We start from the raw sequence: 19,206 nt of genomic DNA on the forward strand, positions 1-19,206 counted from the left end.
AGGAGAAATTTCTTTAGCCAGAGGGTGGTGAATCTTTGCCACAGGTGCTTGTGGAGGCCAAGTTTTTTATGTATAATTAAGGCAGAGGTTGATAGATTCTTAATTGGTCAGGCATGAAGGGATCTAGGGAGAAGAAAGAGTTTGGGCTGAGAGGATAATTGGATCAGACATGATGAAGTGGCGGAGCAGACTTGATGGGCCAAATGGCTTAATTCTACTCTTATATCTCATAGTCTAATAGCATTACTACAAAATAATTCATTTCATTCTCATGAATTCCACCATTTTGTGGTGCAATAAGTATATCAGATCAAGGACGGAGGTCAAAGACTGCATGGACAATGAAAAGGTAATTGAAAACTGCACTCAATTTAGGACCTTGTCTCATGTGATACATGTCCTTACTGTGACTCCACAGAATCTGAGTATGTCTGGAGCAGTGCCCTTAAGAGCTAGCAATGGTTGTTAAACTTGTTGACAGAAAATTTAGAAGCAATAATATGGTGAAGGACCACTGATTTGAGAGAATGGAGTCTTGGATAGAATAATGGAAAAAGCTGCTTTTCTTCAGAAAATGCTGCCTCAATTTTATATACACATTGGCAGACTTTGCTTTATCACCTCTCTGATATACCTTCCAATAATGAAGCAGCTGCTCAGTGACATTTGAAGTGTTAGGCTAAATTTTGTGCACAAATGCTGAATGATCAACATTTCTCAGAGATCAGTACTTTTTTGCCTGTGTGAAAATGGATACTCAAGTATAAGATCCAGTGTTAAAATTAACTCAAAGCTCTGCTGTTTATAGTACAGGTTAAGCAACACTTATCTAAAATTCCAAAATCTGAAAAACTTTGAAACCTGATATTTTTTTTTTAAGTTCTGACGTGACATCACAAAAGAATTCCACAAAGCACTGGGAAGGTTCCCAGGCAGTGTGCATATTTCTGTGCAATACAGACAGTTCTGACAAGTGACCAAGCATATATAATGAATGGATGTTAATGAAAAATAGAAAAACACTGCAAAAAGCAAAAAATGAAGATCTTGATGTGTATTGCAAGACTGGATTCGTCAGCGTTGTCAGCATATGCTGCTTAATGGTATGCTGATCATAAAACAAGCAAAGATCTATCATGATGAACTGAAAATTGAAGGTAAATATGACTATACAGGAGGATGGTTGCAGAGGCTTAAGAAAAGGCACGGTGTATAATTTTTAAAGATTTGTGGTGATAAAACATCTGCTGTTCATGAAGCAGCAGAGAAATTCATTAATGAGTTTGCCAAGATTGTCGCTGATGAAAACCTAACATACAAACAGCTGCATCAGTACATAAGTGTGATGAACAAGTGTAAGACTAAGATAGCTTACAGGTAGCACATAAATTCAGAGTTGGGAATGATTGTGATGACAAACAGCCAGTGACTGCCCATCTGGATGGCTGAGATAGTGATAGTTTACCTTTCTGATGGCTCAATGCACACGTAATTGTTTCCTGCACGACATTATTAAAAATATTATATAAAGCTACATCCTCTCCCATTGCAGTTGCTGTGGAACAGATGGCTGCTTGAAATTGATGGCGGATATGAAGCCAATCGCATCGCTGGAACCTGATAATAAATGCGGTCAGGAGTGATCATTCAACTCTGACAGTCTTTGGAGGACCCAGTTCCATTGCATCAGACTGTGCTCAGACTACGAACTCTTCAGTTTGTGAGCCATTACACCAGCTATATACTGCATGTAATGTAAATGGATTCCATGTTTACATTTGGGTTCTATCCCCAAGTTATCTCATTATATAGATGCAACTATACCAAAATCTGAAAAAAATCATTATCCAAAACACTTCCAGCCCCAAGCATTTTTTATAAGGGGTGCTCAACCTGTATAATACACATCTGTTGATGTTAGAATACGAACTAAGCATTAAAATGCTGGTATATTACCAAATTTTAGCTTATGAGGACATTATTTCTCTAGAGACCAGTTAAGATTTTTTAAATTATTCCTGAAAATACATAATTGTATATGTTGATTCACAAAGCCAAGTTTTAGATTTTTCCTTTGATTAGTCTTATTCAGTTATTTCTAATTTCCATATCTTGTTCAATTCTTCCATTTAAAGTTGATATAAAGCAGATTGTGTTTTTATATTGTCATGCTACATTATTGCACTTTCCCTCAAACACTGCATATATTTCCCTTTTAATGAAATTGTGTATGGTGGTGAGCATGCCCTGTATCTTGGGTGAAGCAAAGAAGAAAAAGCATCTAAGTTTTCATCATGGTCTGTAATGAATCTGCACAATTACTCATTCATAACGAGTTGGAGTTTAGAGGAAATAATGGAAATCAAAAGACTCCAGTGGTGAGCAGAGCAGAACGCATGAGAGAAGTTACAGTTAGTAATATGTATATTGAATACTTCTAGTGCCTCCTTTGGCAAAGTTTGTACAGAAAAAGATATGCATTTTTTCCCTGCAGAGAAAACTCCATACAGGTAGGGGCAAGCAATTTAAAAAGTAGTGATCATAGGTTTTCAGCTTTTCTCAGCAGCCCAATCGTAATGTGATTCATTAGCAAGGGCAAATAAAAATAAGGTAGGACAAGAGGAGTGGGCATTATTGGAGTGGCCCAGTGTTAGAGTGGGGAGGCTTTGGCAAGAACAGGCTTAGGTGAAGTAATTTTCTAAGTTTCTTCTACATTCTTCATCTGGTAATGCATAATTAGTGCAGTGAGAATGACTTCAGGGGCTGTATTGTGTTCTTTGTGTGAGATGTGGGAATTCTGGGGGACCTGCTGCCTCCTGGATAACCATATCTGCCACAGCTCCTCAGAGAACATATTAATGAACTACAGCTGTAGCTCAATGACTTTCGGCTCATATGGAAAAATGAGGTAGGAGCTACAGGGAGGGAGTCATCCCTAAGTTTCAGGAGGAAGGTATTTGGGTGACTGTCAGGAGACGTAAAATAAATGGGCAGCCAGTGCAGAGAACCCTGGGGCTGTGCCGCTGAATAATAAGTATACCGCTTTGGATACTGTTGAGAGGGATGACCTACAAGAGAGGAGTCACAGCATCCAGGTCTCCAGCACTGAATATGGTGCAGAAGCTCAGATGGGAAGGGGTAGAAGAGGACTGCAGTAATGGTAGGGGATTCCATAGTTAGAAGAGTAGAGATGAAATTCTGCAGAGGTGAAATTCTGGATAGTATGTTGCCTCCCAGATGCCAGGGTCAGGGTTATCTCGGATTGGGTCCACGGCACCCTAAAAGAGGAGGATGAGCAGCCAGAAGTCTTGGTATTTATTGGCACTAATGACTTAGGTAGCAAATGGGAGGAGGTCCTGAAAAGAGAATTTAGCGAGTTAGATAGCAAGCTGAAAAGTGGGACCTCTAAGGTAGTAAACTCCAGATTGTTGCCTGTGGCACACACCAGTGAGGGTAAGAATAGGATGATTTTGTAGATGAATGTGTGGCTGAGGAACTGGTGCAGGGGACAGGGCTTCAGATTTCTGGATCATTGGGATCTCTTCTGGAGAAGATATGACCTGCTGAAGAGGGATGGGTTATACTCAAAACCAAAAGGACCAATATGTAGAAAGGTTTGCTAGAGCTGTTGGGAAGGGTATAAACTAACTTGGCAGGAGGATGGGAACTGAACTGATAGGGCTGAGGAGGGGCATTTGGTATACAAGCAAATGCAGTGTGTAGTGAGACTGTGAAGAAAGATAGGCAGAAAATAGGGCAAAATTGCTCTCAGTGGGATGAGTTGAAGTGGGGACGTGAAGACAAAATCAAAAAGGGTGAAGAAAACAGGATGGAAGGTGATATATTTGAATGCATGCAGTATACCGATCTTGTAGTGCAGACAGAAATTCCCAGCTATGGCATTGAGGGCATCACTGAGTCAAGGCTAAAAGAAGATTATAATTGGGAGCTTAACATCCAAGGATACACATTGTATCAGAAGGGTGGGCAGGCAGGCACACAGAGGGTGGGATGTGGCTCTGTTGGTAAAAAATGAAATCAAATCCTAGAGGTGACATAGAATCAGAAGATGTAGAATCCTTGTGGCTAGATTTAAAAACTACAAGGTTAAAAAGACCCTGATGGGAGTTATTTGCCTGACAAGTCTGTTGAAATTCTTTGAGGAAATAACAAGCAGGTTATATAGAGGAGAATCAGTTGATGTTGTGTATTTAGATTTTCAGAAGGCCTTTGACAAGGTGCCGCAAATGCGGTTGCTCAGCAAGATAAGATCCCATGGTATTACAGGACAGTTACTACCATGGATGGAGTTTTGGTTGATTGGCAGGAAGCAAAGAGTAAGAATAAACAGAACCTTTTCTGGTTGGCTGCTGGTGACTAATGGTGTTCCACAGGAGTTGGTGTTGGGATTGCTTCTTTTTACATTACAGGTTTTTCCAACGCTCGCTTTATGACACCTCGCTGTTTCGAAAGACCGACATTAGCACCTGTCTTTGCTGACCGAAAAGGATTTTCGCTGTTATGAAAAAAGACACCCACTTTAAACGTGTGTTTACCCTGAGAAAGACTACCATGACTGGGGAAGCCTTGCGCGGGGAGGTGCGTGCTCATACATGTATGTGCCGATTTTTTTTTACAAATCGGTTTTGGCTCGCTGTCTTCCCGATTCTGGTAAGTGAAACTACACTATACATGCGATATTTCTACTTTATATAGGGGGTGTATTTATCATATAATTCCTGCTTTTACTATATGTTCGTGTTATTTTAGGTTTTATGTTTTACTTGGTATGATTTGGTAGGTTATTTTTTTGGGTCTGGGAACGCTCAAAAATGTTTCCCATATAAATTAATGGTAACTGCTTCTTTGCTTTATGACATTTTGGCTTACAAACTGTTTCATAGGAACGCTCTACCTTCAGATAGCAGGGGAACCTGTATATGTCAATGATTTGGATGATGGAATTGATAGTTTTGTGGCCAGTTTTGCAGATGATACAAATGGCTCTGGGCTTATACTCACTGAAGGATGATGGGGGATCTCACTGAAATCTCTCAAATATTTTTAAAGGCCTAGATAGAGTAGATGTGGAGAAGATGTGTGCTATAGTGGGGAAATCTAGGACCAGAGGGATATCCATTTAGAACAGAGATGAGGAAGAATTTCTTTGGCCACAGTGTGGTGAATCTGAGGAATTCATTAAAACAGTGTGGAGGCCAGGTCATTGGCTGTACTTAAGGTGGCGGCTGATAGGCTCTTGATTAGTAAGGGCATGAAAAGTTACAGGAGGACAATAGGGTTGAGAAGGAAAATGGATTAGGCATGATGAAATGGTATAACAGACTCAATGGGCTGAATGGCCTAATTCTGCTCCTAGGTATTATAAGTCATTGGCATTCAGAACCATATGTAATAATATGAAATAAACGAGTGCTATACATACATAATATTGGGATATATGACTTATGATGTTTACCGGTGCTTTCTCTTAATTCAGACACTTCAAGTGTGACCATTTGATTGCATAGAACTATCACAATATTCTCTGCCGTTACTGGATATTCCTTGATATATTATCCTTGTGATTCGTTCCCTGTTTTAAGACATTATATACATCTAAGACTTAACAAATACTGTAAATTGATCTTTTTAATCAATTGGCTCTTCAGTCTGTGCATGTACTATTGCACTGAAACTAAATGTCCAATAAATATTTCAAAGGGTGACTCAGCAAAATATTAAATTGAAGAAGTATGGCAAATTTATCGCAGAGTGGTAGCATACTGAGTTACAAGAGTGTTTAATGCATATACTGCTTTTTCTGAATTAGGAGAAATGTACCTTTTATTTCATATATACTTAGTCCACTTAGAACAAACTGAACCACAGAAGTCAGTATTTGATCAGGTACAGGGAAATTGTTACTTACTAGTCCAGCTCTTCTAGCAACCACAGTGTGAAACTGTCCATCAGAGACCATCTTGGTCGTCATCAGTCTGTGTGCTCCACTTCCAAGGTTGAAGGAGAATTTCATTTTGCCTTCCACTATTTCCAGAGCGAGGAACTCAGCCTTGTTTCCTGTCTGATTGTCATAATTATACATTAAAAGTGCATTTTCCTTAATGGTGGAAAATTTGATATAGATATAATTATTGTTTGGATCCAGACTAGGAAACTCCATGTATGACAGCTCTTCAAAACCATAACTGTTCAGTTCACAGTGTTTCCCAAAGACACCTGAAACAACAATATAATCAGTGAAATTAATTTAACTATTGCTCTCCTTTAGTAACGGATCAACAATTCATAAAAAATAACAAACATTTATATAACGTTAGCTTTTATAAAGTCTGCATATCAAAAACATTTTTTTCTTCTTTGCACATCCATTGACATAGTTAATGGTTAACTTTGAACATGAATAAATGTAGATTTGAACAAGGTGTTTGTTCTACACTGATTTTGATCTTGGGTCTACGTAAATGATATTCTCAAGAAATTCAGGCAAAGTTATTACTTGTTGAATTAACATAAAACAAATTTAATATTTGGATCAAGTTAATTTGAAATCAAAACGTCTGGTTAGTAAAGGTAGCTGAGGCCAATATGGGAACTGCAGACCTTTTCATAGTTGAGGCAGGAGGTGGGTGATAGGACAGGAAGTTGGGTGGGTACTTTTTTATGTGGTGCATTTCCTCCCCTTCACCTACAGGGTTTCAGTGTGCTTCCAATGTATAATGAAATTCTCAAGACCATTTCTAATGCTACTTTTCCACGTTTGAGTAGTCGTGAGCCAGAGGTTCCCACAAATCATGGAAACTTAGCAATTCTTCAAGGAAACTTTAAGCACATCTCTGAATCTTTTTTTTTGTCTGCCTGAGAATGGTCTCACATGACAAAGCTCAGAACAGTGGATCTGCTTTAAGCATCTGAATAATTGGGCAACTAAATTATATGATCGCCCCAGTATAAAGTCATAGATGCCTAGACCCACTGCCCAACCGTACCTATCATCAGGCACTCACCGTCACACTGATCTGATCTAAACCACTGTAATCTCCTCATATTTCCACAAATTACGTGATTTAGAGTCGTCAATTAACCTACAAACGTGAAAACTTTTGGAATGTGGGAAGAAGCTGGAGCACCCAGGGAAGCCCACACAGTTATGGGTAGAACATGTAAGTTTCACACATATAGCACCTGAGGGCAGAATCAAACCTAGGGTGCTGAAACCGACAGGCAACAGCTCTTCTCACTCTACTACTGTGTTGCCCAAACTAACTGAGTATGGCTGGGGTCTCAATATTGCCATTTGTTAACTTATCCTTGCAGTCAGGTTGGAAGATCTTGCAGAGACAGCATTGCATGTTTTTATCCAGTTCCTTTAGAAGCCTGCTCTGGGTAGTCCTAATCTCAGAAGCACATAGGAAGGCATGGCTCCTGATTGTCTAGTGCAGTCTGTGTTGTTGTGCTTGGTCTGCAGTCTTGTTCGTCAAATATAATATACTTTTCTTCAATTAACGAAAGGCTGCATTGATTCAGGCTCATTATGCACCTCTTCGGTCAGATAGCAAGTGGTGCAGCAGGGGGCAGGTCGGTACAGGTCTTGCAGAATTTCTGTGTAAGGCTTATCCCTCTTCTGGGCTTCACTGATGTCTTAGAGCTCAGGCTTTGGCACTCATGGACAGAAGTGTTATCTGAATACTGCAGCTTGACCACTGAGACTCAGTTAACCTTGATTTTGCAATGAAGTTGCCTTAGGTTGAGCAGTTCCCTGTTTACTCAGAGGATTAGCTTCACTCTTTTGGAGGCTTGGTACAGCATTGCAATGAGAAAACCAATGACTTTTAGGGTACAATGCAGCCACGATTGACACGGGTCTTCAGTGAGATTGGCTCTACTGTAGACGCTTTAATATTGTAGATTGTATCCTTAGAGAAAACATAATAATAGGTTGTGTAGTATTCCACTTGGAAACAAACCCTTTAAACCTTTAACTTTGCTGTTGGTCTCCTTTGTCCTACCTTACCATCCCACATGTACATTGGTCCAATCCCAACCCACACTCCAATTTAGTTTATTGATTGCAACTGTTTCCATTATCAGACGGATGCTTTAACTTGACCCTTGAGGTTCCTACTTTGCTGGAGTGTCGCAATAAGAGAAGAAGCATTCTGTTTTAGAAACTGTGAAAAGCCTGTTCAGTTGTGCATAGGACTTATGTATTAGACATACAGTTGCCTAGCACATATCATCAATTCTATGCACCTTTGCTGATGCATAACATTTTCTAGGTCTCCAAGTTTCTTTGTGTGTGGTGAAACAACTAGGTATTTACCTTTTCACCAGATCCATGCTAGACTTATTTATATTGTACAAGATGGATTGCAGCAAATGAGAACTGACAGTAATTTATTGAGCACTTTGCCCCAATAAACAGGGCCATATTAGTGCTCATCTCACTCTGAGTACTCCTTTGAAAACTAAACACTTGGAATGAATAATGATCATCTTTAACTGACCTGATCCTTATTCTATTGATTTGTAAAAAAAGCAATTAGCACTGATATGTGTAAAAAGTTTGTAGATGTATCTGTGCATATTGTGAACAAAGCATATATTTACAGTCTCAGCAGAAATTTCAAACAGAAGAAATTCTCTTACAGGATTATAATGAGCATATTTGACAGCCCGAGAACTATTTGGCTCCGTAAACCTCATTCAGTTATCGCTGGTGCATCAGTTTTAATAATCTTGCAAGTCTTAAGGAGTTGAATTAACAAACCCAGTGTTTAAAATGATAAAATTGTTAAGCATTCTGGGTCAATGATGTCTGTGGATCTCAATTTGGTTCCCACCCACATTAATGTGCTCTTGTCAATCCTTTCATCATGTTATCAATTTTTGTAGCTAGAATAAAAACAGTTAAATATCAGCGTTGAAAGAAAAGAAACAATAACTACTCAAAGTTTTTAAACGTCGAAATCTTAATAGATATTTATTTTGGTTGTTTCCCAGTGAATGGCCTTGCTTTTTTAAATATTGAGTCCCATAAGCTTCTTTTAGGGTGAAAAGAAATGACGCAGATTATGTTGCAATGAAACCCTGCATTGCACTCTTGCATATTGCATTGACAAGACAAAAAGGTTCCTCAAGCATTGTGCAGCTTTGTACCTTAGTATTGCTTTGGATAGGTTTAGAGGAGGCTAGGTCATGTTCCACTCTCCCATCATGTAGAAACTGCAATATAATATGACACTACAATACACTGGCTGCCAGAAAGTTCCAAACTATCTTGAACAATCATGGATATTATTTCCTAAAGGTTTTGCTTGCATACTGTGGTAGTGAAAGGGCAGAACACAGCTGTTCAGCTGTCCATTTCACTAACACTGCTGTTTTTAATTATCTTCTTCATGAGGTGACTGCAATCACAACAACAAACTCAAAATCTGTGGTTATGATTCAATTTGGCACTTTCTAGCTAAAGTAAGAACAGCTGAGGGCCTCTTAGTCATCCACCAAAATGCCTGCAGTCTTTCAGTGGCATTAAACTCACTCGGTCAGAAAAAGTTTAGAGCATGAAACAAAATGAAGGTCATGCAAGAAGATTTGAGAGAAACTTGTAGGAGCCAGAATCCAAAAGTAAAGGCATGTGAATCTTGAAACTCACACAGTCTGAACTGAGCCTTTGAAAGAATGCAACTAAGAAAATTTTACCTAAGTCTGCAAACTCCTTTTCTCCCAATCCCAAAGAAGGGTCAGTTTTTTGAAATCTATGACTGTCAATTAATGCATAAATTTTCGCCATCAGATTCATTCCTCTGCTCCCTGAAGATCTTTTTGTCATATCAGTTTCCTTTCCACCCTCATTTCTTTGGTCTTTTCACCCTTTAGGAGATGGTACTAGCAAAAACCTTTTGAGGAGGTAATACAAGGCCAGCTCCTCCTTCCATTCCACTTTAATATCCTAACTCTAAGGTTGCTCTTGACCTCTAACTCTGCCCCCCCCCCCATAATACTTTCTGCCTCTCTAATTTGTTTTAGTTCTCATTTGCCTTCTTTTTCTCATTCACCATATTTCTCATCGTCATGCAATAACCATGTGTCACCATATTCTTTTCCTCATTCACAAGAGTTTCTGCAGATACTGGAAATCTGGAGTGACACATATAAAATGCTGGAGGAACTCAGCAGGTCAGGTAGCATCGATGTAAAGGAATAAATGATCAACATGTTGGCTGAGGCCCTCCATCAGGACTGGAAAGGAAAGGGGAAGAAACCAGTATAAGAAATTCTGTGACGCTATGAAAGCCCAGTTCAGAAAGCCAACTCGAGAGTCATTGCTTTCAATGACAAATGATGAGCACAGCTCCTGGAATAGTCTGGTAATGTTCCTAGATTTACCTTGAAGCCAGTTAGGATACAAACACAAAACATCTTATTGTTTTTTCATAATTTGTATAATGTAGCAGTTTTATATGCAGTTGGATTAAATGCTAACCAAGTCTTTTTCACTCATCCACAGCTACAGAATTAAATCCTTCAAGACAATAACTAGTACTAATCTGTTCATCTCCAAAAGCAAACTTTTACATGGGAGTGAAATTTTAGTGGGAAATTGACCGAACCATTGCCATTCAAGTGCTTGTATTGCATTGAATTTTTAAGAGCTTGACTCATCACTGTGAATGAGGTCAAAATGCTAGTCTTTGAAGTGAAAGGGCAGAAATTTAAAAAGTTAATTGTTATTTTTATGCTTTTTCTTTCAGTCCCCAAGGAACATCAGCCAAACAGAATGCAAAACTCTAAAGGGTGACTGTCAGTAAATTCCCAAACTGAGTTCACAGAACATTTTGTCAATTATATCTGTTTAACACAAGAACAATCCAGAATTTGTTGGCATAAACCATCTACTTTATACTCCAGATTTCAATTTGATGACTTGTTGTATTGGCAAATTCACAATTATATCAAAAGCTAATGTATACAAAATGTTGGGAAGTACAAATAAGTTAGAATAATAATTGTGATTTATCTTAAATAACGTTTACAAAATGAAGTAACAGCTCTCAACGTTTAATATGCAGCAATGTCCAATGTGATTTAAATCACCTTAAATTTGTGCTGGTTGCCTGCCATACTGGCACTGATTTCAACCCTTAATACTTCATTTTAATAAGTGATGGCAATAGTTTCTGTACAAGTTAGTATGTTCTCTTCAGAAATAAAATGATTAAGATCACTTTTGTAGATGTTGCAGTGTCTACAAAAAAAACAGAAGCGCTTCCAATTGCAATTTACATCAGAAGAGTGAATACCCACAGTGATGAACTACAGTGACTTGTGGTGGGCTTAGAGCATTCAATATTAATGCAAGGAGTTGGAATGGTGAAGACAGACATTGGTAATGAAATTCACTATCATCTTCAATGCACCATTAATGCCTGTGGTCAGCTGAGGAAAGGGTATTTGAGTTTTGTGATCTCAGAACTAATCTAAAACTCACAGTCGATTGGGCAGTATTGACCCCTGCCCACCTGGACCTGTTGAGTCCTGAAATGTTTACAGCAAAAAAAATACCACCAGGAAAATAGACACTAGAAAAATATCACCAACATTGTCTGTGTTAAATCCTCCAAATTCACTGAAAGGATGAGTGGGCCAATATCAGTTGACCTCTCCCAAATTAATTTCTCCAGCATTAAGGCCCTAATTAAACATTCAGTTACACTTAGTGAGCTGTGTTTGCATGCCCAAATGCAGACTACAGGAACATGCATTCTAATCCTGCACTGTCTTCAGAATAGATTATTCGGAAGACAACTGAATAGTTTAATTAGGGCCTTCAAGAATATGAGCATTTGAAATCAATGCATCGTGAGTACACAACGGGATTGTGCAAGTGTCAGAACCAATCTGACCCACCTGTGGAAGAGTCTATTTGCCTTATTAACCACCACTAAATGAGCAAAGGCAGCAGGTATCCTTAATTTTAAGAAGAAGAAAACTAGGCACTACAGATATTCTATTATGGAAAACCCACTAGTATTAGTGAAAGGATTCCCTTTTTTTAATGAGGTCTTCAGAACTAAATAATAGCATGATGGTTTCCTGTACTATATTGACTTGCCCATTAGCATTATACCCAGCTCTTTAGACTGTGCATGATGGATCACTAAGCTGACATTGTACTTATTTCTCTTAGTAAACTGTATTTCTTTCTTTGTAAGCAGACGTACACATTTTATGTTATTCAGTGTCGTTATCCCCAAGTCAATTGCACTTTGTTATTTATGGTCTGGGTCTACTTTTACTATTTCGAGTTTATATTCCAGCCTTCAGTTTGATAACTTGCTATTACAGGCAAACTCACAATTATATCATAAAAGGATGCTAACGTAACTTAGCCTTGGCTGGAATGGACAGGAGGAGGAGAAAAGGGTACTTCAGGTTGAAAAAGTAACACGAATAAAGTAGAACATTTAAAAATTAAAAGGAAGGAGGCATTCCCTTTCTGTTGAAATAAACTTAAAACAGTTTACACATGAGAGAGGACAGACATCTTCACTATGTCATCTGTAATTAACTTTCTCTCTGGTTACAGTCCAGATATGACTTCAGTTTGACTGCAAATTAATGAAAATGTAAAAAATAATCAGGCATTAATAATATTAATTGGTTTTATAAATCTCAATATAACCAACATAACTTTAAGGTCAATGTAATTTTAATAACTATATCATCTTAATGTACAGGAAGAAACAAACAAGAAAAGAATGGAAACAGAAATTAATTTCACTCATCCAACCATTTCACATCAGGACAAGTGGAAGTCCTTTGGAGCCACTGAAATACTTTTGAAATAGTAAGTCATCCTGACACTAGCTCAACTGATGTAGTGCACACTACAAACTAAACATTATAACATTGTTATGAATGACACATAGCTAGTAATCACAGTGAAGAAAAGTTGTAAAGCAGTTCAGACACAAACTCTGAAATATGTACTAGTCAGCTTGAATTGCTGGTTGAAATGAAACAAATGTCAGAGTAGAATATCAAAGTAACTTAATTAAAATTCTATCAATGCAATATATTTATTATCAATGATCTTTTTCACAGCCTAAGGAAAGTACAGATGAATAAGTAATGTCTTACACTCTTTTTATGACCTTGTTCAAGTAATGTAAACATGCACTCCTTCAGAAATCTATAAATATACATAGACTGTGCATTAGTGTATATACATATGCAGGTGCATACTATATTGTTATTTCTTACCAAATGGGCAGTGGCAGTAATAACCATCAGCTTGATTCTGGCAGGTTGCTCCATTGAAACAGGGATTGCACTCACAATAGTTAATAGTCGAATCACATGTTCTGCCTACAACAAATAAAGGGAATAGTATGATGAATATTATCCATAACCTTATTATAATGATAAGGTAGCACTGAGATGCCATCTGGGAATTGTGGCTTTCCAATACATTGAAAATTAGTGCAACAGTACAATCTTGAAGAGGTAATATACCAGGCAGGTTTTAGAAAATTCTGGCAAGTCTGTACTCCTTCACTTCAGTAAGATTCAAGCTGCACAATGCAAACTGGATAAATGTGGCAAAAAATTAAATTGTTATATTTTAGAATAATGTACAGTATGTAGTGCATTTTCTGAAACATCCTTAATCTAATGTTTATTTCAGAAATCCAGCTCCTTAATAAAATAACATTTATATATCCACATTTAACTGGAATAAAAATAAAGGCTAAAACCAATTTGAAGAAATAAATGCTGTTCTGTATGTTGTTGTTCTGCATGTTATTGAATGTGTGTTGATACTGAATTATGTGCAGTTTGTCTGCCATGTTGCGAAGTTGCCAAATCAGTTCTCTGTTGCTGCTACTTCCTCAGGAATTTTGATGCACCACAAAAAGCATCCTATCCAGATGCATCATGGGTTGGTATGGCAATGGCTCTGCCTCTGCAATGCCTCAGAAAATCACGGAAACCAGTATCCTCTCCATGGACTTTCTATACTTCTTGATGGCAAAGTAAAGCAGCTAGCATAATCAAACCATCCCCGACATCCCCTCTTCTCCACTCTCCAATCGAGCAGAAGGTAAAAAAAAGCCTGAAAGCTTGTACCACCAGGCTCAAGGACAGTTTCTATCCCACTGTTATAAGACTATTGAATAGTTCAATTACAATACGATGATCTCTTGACCTCAATCTACCTTGCTAAGACCTTGATCCTTATTGTCTACCTGCAGTGCAGTTTCTCTGTAAGTGTAACATTTTATTTTGCACTCTGTTATTGTTTTACTTTGTTCTGCCTCAATGCACTGTTGTGATGAATTGATCAATATGAGTGGTAGGGAAGACGAGTTTTCATTGTAGCTCAATTCATGTAATAATAATAAACTAATTTACCAATTTAGTTGAAGGGAAAGCCATGATTCATTTTGTTTGCTTTGGCCAGAAATCATGTGCCTTCTTGCTACTGCCATCTGGTAGGAGGTACAGAAGCCTTAGGTCCACACCATCACATTCAGGAAAAGGACTTCATTCACCACTACTCTGAACTGATTCTATGACCTGCAGACTCACTTGCAAAGCCTCTTTACAACTCTTGTTCTAGTGTTTTTACTTGTACAGTTTGTCTTTTGCACATTGGTTGTTTGTCAGTCTTTCTTTTGGTAAAGTTTTTTTTATAAAACTCTCTTCTATTTCTTTTTTTCTTGTAAATGCCTGCAAGAAGATGAATTTCATGGTAGTAACCGGTAACATATACATACTTGGATAAGTTTACTTTAAACTTTTTTAAAAGATTGAAGATTAGCTTTATTGGTCACCTGTACATCGGAACATACAGTGAAATGCATCACTTGCGTCAAATCATATCTGCAACTGTGCTCAGCAGTCCACCAAGACACCATACTTCCAGTGCCAACAAAGCATGCCCACAACTCATTAACCTAATTGTATGTTTTGGAATGTGGGAGGAAACCAAGCAGCCACGGGAAACTCCTTTCAGACAGCGACGGGAATTGAACTCTGATCTTTAGCTGGCACAGTAAAGCATCGTACTCACTGCAGGGTGACCGTGCTGTGGTACATAGCACAATGTGCCCTGTACTGGCTTTCAGATATAGTCAGTCAGGCTTGCATGCCTTTTAATAACATGCTGATAAATACTTCATCCTACTTTTTAAAGTTAACTTGGGAGATAAATTTGCCCATATCCCTCTAAACCCCTCCTGTCATGGACTTATCCAAATATCTTTCAGATGTTGTTACTGAACCTGCCTCAACCACTTTCTCTGCAGTCCTTGTGATATAATGCACCGCTCTCTGCATGAAGAAGTTGCCCTTCAAGTCCCCTGTAACTCTTTCAACTCTCACTTTAAACTTACGCCCTCAGCTTTTAGTTCCCCTTCCATGAAAAAAAGATTAAGTGCAATCACCAGACGTGCATCCCTCATGACTTCTACAAATTTCATAAGATCTTCCCTCATTCTCCCATGTTCCAAAGAACACAGTCCAAGCCTGCCCAATCTCTCGCTCTAACTCGGGCCCCGAATCGTGGCAATATTCTTGTCATTCTTATTGCACTCTTTCTAACTTAATGATGGCTAATAAAAGCCATTTGCAATTCCTTGGCCCACTTACCTAGCTGATCAGGATCCCCTACAGTTTTTGCTAACTACTTCACTGTCAGCCTACACCTTACTTTAGTAACCATCCCTTGCATATTCACATTCAAATTGCTAATATATATACTGAACAAGAAAGATTTCAGCACCAACCTCTGGGGCACAGTATAGTCTCAGGCTTCCAGTCTGAAAGACAACCTTAACCAGTCATTGTCTGCATCCTATTCGTTATCCAAATCCAACTGGCTATCTCTCTTTGGATTCTATACAATCTAACCTTCCAAACTAGCCTGCCATGCCAGGGATTGTCAAAGTCCTTGCCCAAATCACTATAGACAACCTCACCTTCCACTTGATTAAGTCTTTGAAAAGCCCATTTCCACTTAAATAAATCATAAAACTAATCTGGAGCTTTCTGAAACAGAATGGTCACTGAGAATAAGTTGGAGGTTAGGGTTCCGTCATGAGGAAGATAATACAACAACTACTAAAAGGCTTGGCTGAGTAAATATAATGGGGATCTGCTGATTTTTACATGGGATGGGAGAAGGTGGCACCCATGAACAACACCAGTGAGATGGCAATCAATAACTGAAAGTCAGATTTTCAACCTTTTACACAGATAAAGTTTCAAAGGTTTAATTGAAGACAAATGAAGACAACATACGTTTAGATTAGAATCTTTAAAAAGTCCCTTTCCTCTGTATTTCAAGCAATTCTTAACATTATTTTACTAAATTTAATAACCTACTTTAAATCTAAATATTAAGAAGCAGACTTATCATAGAAAATTAAGCTTGAATATTAAGAATTTATTATATCTAAACCATAATGTCAGAGACTTACTGTTGCCTGCTTATCTTCCGTGTGACTGCCCTACAAGATATTTTAAGTGGGTGAAGACAATGGTGTGATGCTTTCCACATGATCAGTAAGGGCAAGACAAATAACTGTTTCTCCTTAATCAGTCAGTAATATGAAATGGACAATGCAAAGTCTCAACCAGAAGGATTAAGCTGGAATCAGGCACAGAAAATAAATATAAAGACTAGATTAACAGAGAAAGAAGGAGAGGAATTATTACAAGACTTTTTATAGGGAGATGTACAGAGAAGCACAGTGATTGCATATCTATAAATCACCAAAAGCTGAGGGATAGTTAGACAAGATATTAATAATGCATATAGAATACTTTCATTTATTAGACAGAGCATAGATAATAAGAACACGGCCATCATTCTAGAAAGAAACAAAAGACTAATTAAGTTACAATGCAATGCAAACAATGCTGGCCACTGTGTTACAGAATGAATGTGACAGCGGTAGAGAGATTACAGAGAAGATTTATGAGAACACTACAAGTTTAATTTGTAATTATCAAGCATGCTCGGGGAGCTCATGGAAATCTAAATATTTCAATGGTGAGTCAGATAGCAAGACAATGATTTTACAAAGCTAACGGCAATGGACAAAAAGTTCCAGAATTTTGCATTTAATTGTGTGTTGCCGTGTGATTTGTGTTTAAGCATTGTAAACTATTAGTCTTGATATTTCATTGACAATAAATTCTAAGATAGCATCTCCTTTGCTATTGCTTAGTTATTCAAAAACGTATTTCAGTTTTTGATTTGAATATTTTAATGTAAAAAAGCATATGGAACAGAAAAGAAACAGTTCAAGGAAAGGACAGATAAAAAAACACCTATCATATTTATTAAAAATCTATTTATTCCAAAGCAATTATACCTTTAGTAGAAGAGTGGGCAAAATGTCCTAAATTATCATTAACAAACTGAACTCCAGAGCCTAAGTGTTTAAAGCTTAAAATGATATAGTACTGAACTAAACTCTTTTGACTATTCTTGGCCCAAGAATGTAAAATGAGGCACAATGCAGCTGGCAAAATATAATCCATCATAATAAGAGGTACTTTTGTTAGTTAAAGGATGAAGGTATTTTGGTTTCTATTCACTGCAGAAGGCAATATGGTGCAAACATGTTAGTTAGCTTTTCCAACTTCTTCCATGCCAATCATGCCATTCCAAAGGATTGCACTTTTCTGACCTTGGCACTGAAGTTGCCCAGGAGGTTTAGTTTTTCTTCCTCTTGGAAATGGTCTTGGCTGTATTCAGTCTTCCTTGGCTGCTTCATTCATAGCTTCCGAGGTCGGTATGTATGAACAGATGAACACAAAATGCTGACTGTGCATTAAAGTGTTCACTTGTCCCAAAGACAAAGGAGTCATAGAGGTATGATTAACTCATTCTAGTTGGCAAAATCCGCTCCATGCAGAGGGCAGTCCTTTGGCTTGCCCAGACGCAGTGAACCCACTTCTTTATTCTTTAAACTAACCATTCCTGCCTATCATATCACACACAGAATCGTAATGTCAATGCCAAAGCATCCAAATCGATTGAGAGGGACAGAGGAATATCTTTGTTATTTTGGGTGCCTGGAATTGCCCATAAATATTCACAGTGCTTGACATGTATGTTACCTTGATAACGTATTAGGAAACCACAACTACTTTCATATTCTACAGTCTTATTTTCTAAATTTAAAATATATTGAAGTAGGATTTTTTGAGCTAATCTACAAAATGTTGTGCATTATGTCAAATCAAAATAAAAATTCCAAAACCTGTCAACAATTTACTAAAAATTAAAAACCAAAATGGTAGGGCTGAAAAGGTATTCATTCTCTTTGTAATTACTACACTAACTTTCCTCAAGTGCAATATACTATACAGTATACCTTACCAACTCACCCAATTTGATGCAGAAAGTTGGACAATGAGCTATTTTCAATGAATTCATAAGAAGAAATATCCTCTCTCTCTGAGGTCCAACAATACGGTAGATTTTAAAAAGACCAAACCAAAATGAAGACAAAAGAGCACTCAAGACAAGTCAGGGAAATGATAATAGAGAAACACAAATTTGAGGACTGGTACAAAACCATCTCAAAGGCTCTGAACATACCTCAGAGCTCAGAGCAGTTCATTGTGAAACAGTGGAACAAATATGAAACCACTGCCTAGGTCAGGCCATCCCTCTAAACTTGCAAGAGAAGAATGGCACTTGTAAGAGAGGCTACTGTGACACCAATAGTCACTCCGAGTGAGCTGCATAAGTAATTGGTGGAAAATGGAGAGGAAGTTCATGCTTCCATAATCTCTAAGACCTTGCACAAAGAAAAGACATTTAAGGAAGGATGGCAAGGAAGAAGCCCTGGCTAAAAATTAAAGCATATCCTTGCCTGTAAAGATTTGAAAACTGGCACTTCTGCTAGCCTCTGCCAGAAAGCTTAAAATGGGGAGGAAATTTGCCTTTCAGTAGGGCAATGACTTAAAGCACACTGCCAGAGCAATCATGAAGTAGCTTTGTGAAGAAATTTGATGTCCTTGAGTGGCTCAGTCAGAGTTCTGACCTTAACCCAATCAAATATCTCTGGCAAGCCCTGAAGATTGCTGTCCACTGCCCTTTCCCAACTGACCTGACACTGCTTGAGCAATTTTGTAAGGAGGAATGGGCAAATCATGCTC

The 19,206-nt window shown here is 38.0% G+C and overlaps 1 protein-coding gene across 2 annotated transcripts in view; it reads right to left on the bottom strand.

Annotated features, from left to right (window-relative positions):
- Positions 1-19,206, bottom strand: part of fat4 (FAT atypical cadherin 4) — a 363,521-nt gene that overhangs the window by 39,026 nt on the left and 305,289 nt on the right. For both annotated transcript variants that reach the window (XM_073042814.1, XM_073042815.1), the window contains exons 11-12: positions 13,288-13,392; positions 5,930-6,237 (exon numbers count right to left, since the gene is read on the bottom strand). In XM_073042814.1, coding sequence (XP_072898915.1) covers positions 5,930-6,237; positions 13,288-13,392 — 413 coding nt within the window. The remainder of the gene's footprint in view (positions 1-5,929; positions 6,238-13,287; positions 13,393-19,206) is intronic.

Source organism: Hemitrygon akajei, chromosome 4, assembly GCF_048418815.1.
Source record: "Hemitrygon akajei chromosome 4, sHemAka1.3, whole genome shotgun sequence".
NCBI lineage: Eukaryota > Metazoa > Chordata > Chondrichthyes > Myliobatiformes > Dasyatidae > Hemitrygon > Hemitrygon akajei.